At 41.5% G+C, this 9,208-nt stretch overlaps 1 protein-coding gene across 6 annotated transcripts in view; it reads right to left on the bottom strand.

The window, feature by feature from the left end:
- The window catches only part of Heatr5a (HEAT repeat containing 5A), a 104,120-nt gene that overhangs the window by 28,650 nt on the left and 66,262 nt on the right, over positions 1-9,208 (bottom strand). For all 6 annotated transcript variants that reach the window (XM_013347229.2, XM_026781950.1, XM_026781955.1 and 3 more), the window contains 2 exons: positions 8,976-9,111; positions 3,992-4,171 (listed from right to left, as the gene is read on the bottom strand). In XM_013347229.2, coding sequence (XP_013202683.1) covers positions 3,992-4,171; positions 8,976-9,111 — 316 coding nt within the window. The remainder of the gene's footprint in view (positions 1-3,991; positions 4,172-8,975; positions 9,112-9,208) is intronic.

Raw genomic sequence — 9,208 nt, 5'->3', positions numbered from 1 at the left:
AGACCAGGCTGGTCTCGAACTCACAGAGATCCGCCTGCCTCTGCCTCCCGAGTGCTGGGATTAAAGGCGTGCGCCACCATCGCCCGGCTCCTTACCAGGTTTTAAGTTACAGACATATAGATCACAGGAGGACCAACCTCTAAGAAGTCAAATCAGGGCTGGAGAGATGGCTCAGAGGTTAAGAGCATAGGCCATTCTTCCAGAGTCCTGAGTTCAATTCCCAGCAACCACACGGTGGCCCACAGCCATCTGTAATGAGATCTGGTGCCCTCTTCTGGCCTGCAGGCACAATACTGTATACATAATTTAAAAAAAAAGAGGTCAAATCGGACAAAACAGACAAATCTCTAGAAATGGCACAGTACTTTCTCCTTTCACAATGTTTACCCACGAGGGACTTCTGCTGACTACACTGGAAGGTGCTGGGGCGCTGAGAAAGTAAGTGGTTTGAAAGGGAAACAGACAGCGAAAGAGCTGAATCTGTGTCTTAAGTAAGTAAGTTACTAATGTTCAAGACAACTTCCTCTGTAAAAAGGAATAATCCGGCCTATTCGGAGGGTGAGTTAAAAGATTAAATCAGAGCCAGGCAGTGGTGGCACATGCCTTTAATCCCAGCACTTGGGAGGCAGAGGCAGGGGGATCCCTGTGAGGTCGAGGCCAGCCTGGTCTACAAAAGCTAGTTCCAGGACAGGCTCCAAAGCTACAGAGAAATACTGTCTTGAAAAACAAAAACAAATTACATCAGATTAAAGAAATTACTTTTTGGGGCTGGTGAGACTGGTGGTTAAGAACACTGGCTGCTCTTCCAGAGAGGTTCTGAATTCAATTCCCAGCAGCCACATGGCAGCTTAAACAGTAACTCCAGTTCTAGGGGATCTGACATCCTCACACAGACACACATGCAGGTAAAACATTAATGCATAAAAAAAATCATTTTGCCTAAAGTGAAATTTCTTTTTTCTCTTCTCATTTTCACTTAAATTAAGGAGAGACACAGTTTAAGACCTCAAACACATATTCTTTTTATTAAGCTAAGACATTAGTCAAATAACATGGTTTTCAATATTTATTGAATTCTTTAATTTTATTTTAAATTTTTAAATTAAACTTAATTTTTTTTTTGAGGCAGGATCTCTCATGTATGCCAGGCTGGCCTCAAACTTGCTATGTGGCTAAGGATGACATTTAATTTCTGATCTCCCTAGTGCTGTGGTCACAGGCATGTGACAGCATCCCAGTTTTGTTTCTCTTTCAGGTAGCCTTATATAGACTAGTCTCGTCCCAAACTCATTATGAATTCCTTATTCTTTGGCCAGTATCTCCACGGGATGGGATCACAGACATGCAGCCCACATTGGGCATCTGTGATGCTATTCTTGACTACATCTTGAATCAATTAAAACCCAAAAATGGAAGGTACACCTGTGAGGGATTTCCGGCTAATGTGAAGAATGACTGTCTCTTCTAATCCAGATCTTTGAGGTAGGAAGACAAGCCTTTAACTGAGATCTAATCTGGGCTACGCCTTCTGCTGGCAGCCTATATAAGGACATGGAAGAAGGAAGCTGTTGCTTTTTGCCTGCTTGCTCTCACCTTCTAGCAAGTCAATTACTTCAGTGGCATTAGAGCCTACTTCTTTGGGATTCTGGCATACACTGTAGATCAGCTGAGACATCCAGCCTCGCAGACTGAACAACTACTGGATTCTTGAACTATGGGTTAGTAGGCTTCCACTGTTGGATTAGGAGGATGACAGTCTGTGCCATTCTAGTAAATCTCCTGTCTATATATACATATAGACAGGATCATTCTGTAAATCCTGTTACTCTTGACTAATACAAATCTAACACTATTTGAAATTAACATTATTAACTGTGGAGAGACCAGACTGTTCAAAACGTCAACTACTGAGTGTTGTAGAATGTTAGTTAAAGATGTGTTACATTCTTTTATGCTATGGAACATGTCTGAAACACCTGATTGGTCTAATAAAGAGCTGAACAGCCAATAGTGAGGCAGGAGAAAGAATAGGCAGGGCTGACAGGTAAAGAGAATAAACAGGAGGAGAAATCTGGGAAGAGAGACAGAGGAGTAAGAGAAGGAGGAGGATACGCGGGACCAGTCACCCCACCACTCAGTCAGGCAGACATGGAGTAAGATGTAAAGAAAAGGAATATAGAGTAGAAAAACGTAAAAGCCCAGAGGCAAAAGGAAGATGAGCTAATTTAAGAAAAGCTGGCTAGAGAAGGTGGTGGTGCCTGCCTTTAATCCCAGCATTCGTGAGGCAGACACAGGTGGATCTTTGTGAGTTTGAGGCCAGCCTGGTCTACAAGAGCTAGTTCCAGGACAGTCAGGGCTGTTACACAGAGACAACCTGTCTCAAAAAACCAAAACAAACAAACAAACAAACAAAAATCTGATTAGAAACAAGCCAAGCTAAGGCATTTATAGAAAGAATACAGACAGAATAAGACTCCATGTGATTTATTTGGGAGCTGGGTGGTGGGCCCCCAAAGAATAAAGAATCAAATCAAAACAAAACAAATAAACAAAAAAACAATTGGGTGTTGGTACTGTCTGCTCATTACACAGCACAAGGCCTCACAGAATCATAAAATGTGAACTATGGTAACTCTTCTATTATGATGACATGTAGCAATCTCTCAATCATTTATAATATATGCAAAGAAATGATATAACTATGTGGTGGTTTGAAAGAAAAAAGCCACTATAGGCCCATAGAGAGGGGCGCTTTAGGAAGCATGGCCTTATTGGAGTAAAGAAGGTCTTGTTGGAAGAACTGTGTCACTATGGGGGCAGCTTTGGAGGTCTCCTATACCCAAGCTACACTCAGTGTGGCACACAGTCTCCTTCTACTGTCTGCGGATCAAGATGTAGAACTCTCAGTTCCCCCTCCAGCACCCTTATGCCTGCACACTGTCATGCTTCCTGCCCTGATGACAGTGGACTAAATCGCTAAACTGTAAGCCAGCCCCAATTAAATGTACTCCTTTATAAGAGTTGCAGTCAGTGTTCTTAACCTCTGAGCCATCTCTGCAACCTGGGGGTGAATACCTTTAGCCCAGCACTTGGGAGGCAGAGGCCAGGGAGCTCTGATTTTGAGACCAGCCTGCTTGACAAAGTCAGTTCTTGCAGTCAAGGCTGTTTGGAACACAGAGAAACCTTTTCTTTCTTTCTTTCTTTCTTTCTTTTTTTTTTAAAGATTTATTTATTTTTTATGTATACAGTCAGTATTCTGCCTACAGGCCAGAAGAGGGCGCCAGATCTCATTACAGATGGTTGTGAGCCACCATGTGGTTGCTGGGAATTGAACTCCAGGACCTTTGGAAGAGCAGGCAGTGCTCTTAACCGCTGAGCCATCTCTCCAGCCCGAAACCTTTTCTTGAAAAGCAAAATAAAATAAACGAAACCCAAGCCAAGCCAAGCCAAGCCAAGCCAAACCAAACCAAAATAAAAAGAACAAAAACAAAAAGCCAAGTGTTGTGGTACACAACCTTCATTCCAGCATTTGGGAGACAAAACCAGGCAGATCTCTGTGAGACTAGCCTACATAGTAAGATTTTGTTTAAAAGAAAAAAAAAATGGTTCCCAGCACCCATACGGTAGCTCACTACCACCTGCAACCCCAGCTCTAGGTGACCCAATGCCTTTTTCTGGACTCTGAGAGCGTTACACTCATACATGCACAAATCCCCATGCAGTCACACATACAAAAATAAATCTTTTTTCAAAAAGACAAAAAAAATTATTACAGAAAAAATTATTTAAGACAAAAGAAGAAAAAACAAGCTAATCATTATATTTATGTTGTGGAAATCCAAGAGAACTCTAACAAGATGTAGCATTTGAAGAAAGCAATGACCACACAATACTTAAACAGAGAAGAGAAACCGTTGTCAATGGCAGACCATTTCCAACTAGGTTTCTTCTTCTGATTTTACTGCTGTAATTAGCAATTCCCAGTACTCACCAGCAGATGCAGCAAGCACATCTCTACAAAGTTTTAACCAAAAGGACAGCTTCTCCACTGCCATAGAGGTCAGCATGTGATGTAAAGTCTCTCTGATATCCTGGCATAAGCTTTTGTCTGTTTCTTTATCTAGTAAGGCCAGCAGCGCCCCTTCAAGGCCCACTTCTTTGATGTTAGCATCTGCCAAGAAGAAAACTGATGATCTAAGTAACACAGAAGACAGAACTGCCATTTGGGAAGCACACATGTTCAGCAGTTACTAAATACCACCTATCAATGTACTTTAAAGATTAGCCTAGACATTGTGCTTAATCTACTGAAGTTGAAATTAATTCACAGTCGACCTCTGGGGTTACTTACAATCTTGCATAGCCGTTAAAAAACAAAACAAAACAAAACTCTTTTAAGAGCTAGTGATATAAGGCATCCAGCAATTCAGAGCATAAAGATCTCTGCTGAGAGGTTTGACAACCCTGGAACTCACATGAAGGAAATAGGAGAACCAATGACCACTCTGACCTCCACATGTGTGCAAACCCACATATAAGCGCAATGAAAAATTTATAGTCGTTAATGTCACCTTAATTAGGTTAAATATTATCTAATGGTCAATGTAGCAATTCAGAATGCACACATATTTTATCTATTATTTATCAGAATTCTTTTTTTTTTTTTGGTTTAAAGTGAAATTCAAACCAGTAAACATGATCAATAAGTTTCCTTGTTCTAGTATAAAGGCTCTGATTTGTTGGGTGCTACTGGGGAATTAATCCAGGCTAAGTTTTGAACGTGAGATCCTCCTGTCTCCCGAGTAGGCAAATTACAGAACTGTACCACCAAATCCAGTTAAAAAATCTAAATAATTTAAAAATCACATCTAATTAATTAATTAGTGGTTGTGTGTGCATCATGCATGTGTGGGGAGGTCAGATGACAACTGTGGGTCCCGGGAACTGAACTCAGGTCATAAGTTTAGCGGCAAGGGCCTATTCCTACTGAACCACCCTGCTAGTTCCTTAATTTTGTTTTAAAACAAATTAAGCAGTAAACAACTACTGACTGGTGAACAGGGTTCAATCTCTGAGTTAATTTACATCATTACACAACATTCCCACCAAAGAGTGACACAGCAACTCATAGGAGAAAAACAGCTTCAATCTTTCATCTACTTCCTTTAATTCTGAAAAAGTAAAAAACCAGTACAGTTTCTATTTAAGATTTAGCTCAGCTTAGCATTTATAAAATCAATTATTTCTAAAAGTTGAATTATCTTTTGAAGATCAGAAGGGAACAGTAGGGATATTTCAGATTAGCATAAGAGGATATACTAACTAATGTTGAGTAATGATAGTCAAGGACTGGGGCTTCTGGACTGTAAATTCATGATATTACTAAATCACTGCTGATTTTCTTGGGCTGGAAAATAGGGTCTGGCATGGAAGACAATGTAAGGTGAAGTGTGTACACTTAACTGTGAGGCCTCCAGCTTTGAAATGACATGACAACAGCCAGTGTTGTGAATATGGATGGAGACACATATACAACGAGCATCCTAAAGCTGTAGATAAGGTCAATTATGTATTCACTGCATGGCTCTTTCAACTTTTCAATGAGTTTTAAATATTACTTTTTATTTAGAATTTTTTTTAGATTTATATTATATGTATGAGTGTTTTGTCCACATGTCTATGTATGCACTATATGTGTGCCTGGGGCTTGCAGGGGCAGGAAGGGGGGCATTGGATGCCCTTGATGGGAGTCATGGATGGCTGTGTGTCACCACGTGAGTGATGTGAACTGCACTTGGATCCTCTGTAAGAACAAGCGCTCTGAACTGCTGGCCGTCTCTCCAGCACCAAGCATTAAAAAATTTTAAAGACAAGAGTTTTCCACTATAATTTTACTCACATAGCTAATGCAATATTTTATTTTTTTCCTGGCCAAAAAGCATTTAAAAAAATGTTCAAAAGATGTAAGGAGAAATGAAGGCTCTGGAGATGGAGATGGCTTGAAGGGTAAGGGCGCTGGCTGCTCTTGCAAAGGATATGAATTCACTCGGCAGCTGATGTTCTCTCTCACTTGCAGACACACAAAATAAAACATAATAAATACATCTTTTCTAAAAAACCAGAAAATTGCCCCCCTGGGGTGTGTGTGCAGTAGTGGCGCATGCTTTTAATCCGAGCATTTGAGGTTCAAGGCCAGCCTGGTCTACAGAGCGAGTTTCTAGACAGTTAGGGCTGTTATAAAGAGAAATTCTGTCTTGAACAACAACAACAACAAAACATTGCCTTCCTAACTACTCTCTCTTCTAGTTCTCTGTATATGTTTGTGTGTACACGCGTGTGTGCGCACATAACTTAATACTACTAAGAACATCTTCACACCAGCAAAATCTAAAGCAATAGATACAGACAATTTTGGTTGTAAATAAAAACTAAAAAGTTTCTTTGGGGAAAGACCTGACATTATTACAACTCAACAGTCATGTTGAGTAACCCAAGTCAGCAGAGTTTTTCCAAAATGTACTATTTTTATTAACTTGTAAGAATTTCACACACGCTGTCCTAGTTAGGGTCACTGTTGCTGTGATGAAACACCATGACCAAAGCAACTTGGGGAGGAAAGGGTTTATTTGGCTTATACAGGGCAGGATCCTGGCAGCAGGAGCTGATGCAGAGGCCATGATGGAAAGGTGCTGCTTGCTCACTGGCTTGCTCAGGTTGACTTTTTATAGCAGCCAGGACCATGAGCTCAGAGATGGCACCACCCACAATGGGTGGATACCCCCACCCCAATCAATCACAATTAAGAAAATGTTCTATAGGTTTGCCTACAGCCGATCTTACAAACCAATTTCTCAATTGAGGTTCTCTCATTTCAGGTGACTTTATCTTGTGTCAAGCTAATGTGGAAAAACCAGCACACATGCATGCAACAATTTTGATCATATTCGCCAACCACTCTTCCCTCTAAACTCCTTCCAGACCCACCATCACCCAGCACAAACGTTTCAATGTACTAATAGAATAAACAGGAGAGGCTTTGACAGTAAACACATTATGGACCTGAAAGCTTTAGCTGGGAAGCTTTGCAAAAGCTGTGACTTTCTAAATATATGACAGTATTTTTGGAAATATACATACAAGAATATGATAACATTATTACTTACAGTTAAAATTATATTAAGTTTGAGTTACTTTTATCAGTTCTAAAATGGAGGGATATGGGTCAGGAATGTGGCTCAGTGACAGAGCACTTGCCCAGAATGCCTGAGGCGCTAGGTTCAATTCTTAGCAATGCACAAAATAAAAGTAGGTATATATTTAAATGTTACTGAGGTTATAGAAACGGCTCTGTAGTTAAGAGCATCAGAGGACCTGAGTTTGTTCCCAACCACCTAAGATTCCACCTCCAAGGACTCCAATGTCCTCTTCTGAACTGCTCAGGTACCTGCAGCCACGCATGCAAACACCCAAACACAGGCATACACCTGCAGGCATAAAGAAAGAAGAAAACCAACAAATTTTACTAAGCAATATTGAATTCTGCTTTACAATGAAGAAGGGACAAAAATAGCTTTTAACGTGTAGCAGGATTCATCTCCATTTTATTAAAATGTTGTTTTGGTGGAAGGCAAGCATGTATGAAAAATTATTTTAGGACTAATTTCTTTTACCAATTCCTTAAATGTTTGTCTGCTTAGTGGTGTTTAGGCACAACTGTGCATGCGTGGCAAAGGACAGCGTGTGGGACTCAGTTTTTCCTTCCATTGTATGGGTTCTGGGACCACCATTCAGGTCATCAGGCTTGGCGGCAACTGCCTTCTGCTCAGAAATCCTGCTGCTGTGAACAGCCCCTGATGTCAGTCAGGACCCCTGAACAATGAAGGGCTGCAAAACACAGATTGCTGGGCTCTGGCTCCCAGATTTCAAGTTCAGAGCTGGGGTAAGAACTAAACGGTATTTTTTTTTTCTTTTCTTTCTTTCCCCCCTCCTTTACTTTTCTTTTCTTTCTTTTTTTGTTTACTGAGACAGGGTTTCTCTGTAGCTTTGGAGCCTGTCCTGGAACTAGCTCTTGTAGACCAGGCTGGTCTCGAACTCACAGAGATCCACCTGCCTCTGCCTTCCAGTTGGGATTAAAGGTGTGCACCACCACCACCCGGCTAAGGACAAGTATTTCTAAAAGTATTTCTAACAAGTTCTCACATGAGGTAGACACTGCTGGTTAGCCTCAATTTGAGAATCACTGCTCTAAGCCGCTGTTGTCACGAGGTGAAATGGTAACTGTAAGGGGTGACTTTTGCAGCGGGTTTCAAATTCCCTACGCATTAAGCTTTACATTTTTTTTTTTTTTTTTGAGACAGGGTTTCTCTGTGGCTTTGGAGCCTGTCCTGGAACTAGCTCTGTAGACCAGGCTGGTCTCGAACTCACAGGTGGCTTTGTTTTTGAAGACAGGGTTTCTCTGTATATTTCTGGCTGTCCAGGAGCTCACTCTGTAGACGGAGCTGGCCTCAAATTCAGAGATCCACCTGCCTCTGCTTCCCGAGTGCTGGGATTAAAGGTGTGTGCCACCTTTAGAGAAATTGGCCCCCAAAGGGAGTGGTACTATTAGGAGTGTGGCCTTGTTAGAGTAGGTGTGGTTTTGTTGGAGGAACTGTGCTGTCACTCAAGGTAGGCTTTGAGGTCTCATAAATGCTCAAGATACCACCCAGTGTCTCACCCACTTCCTGTTGCCTACAAAATGTAGTACTCTCAGCCACCTCTGCAGCACCAAGTCTGCCTGCCTGCTGCCATGCTCCCCTTAATAATGATAATGGATTAAATCTCTGAACTGTAATCAAGCCACCCCAATGAAATGTTTTCCTTTATAAGAGTTTCCGTGGTCATGGTGTCTCTTCACAGTAAGAGAAACCCTAAGACACTCATCACTTAAAAAAATTCACGTATACATGGAAATTCTTATTACTGAAGAAAAGAATTACCTGCAGCCAGGTCCCTGCTATTCCTGGCCAGCAGGACAGCATGCTCTGAAACTTCAACTGCTTCCCTCTGCACCAGCTGCCGCAAACAAGCCAGCACCGCTCTTCTCAGCAACAGGTAGGGGCTACAAAGATTCACCTGAAAGATGAGATGAGGGGAATGAAAGCTAAGACTCTTGGTGGCACTCAGTAGGTCTAACACATATAGGCCTCTTGGTGGCACTCAGTAGGTCTAA

This window comes from Microtus ochrogaster, chromosome 1, assembly GCF_000317375.1.
Source record: "Microtus ochrogaster isolate Prairie Vole_2 chromosome 1, MicOch1.0, whole genome shotgun sequence".
Lineage (NCBI taxonomy): Eukaryota > Metazoa > Chordata > Mammalia > Rodentia > Cricetidae > Microtus > Microtus ochrogaster.
This window is presented reverse-complemented; position numbering and strand designations above follow the sequence as displayed.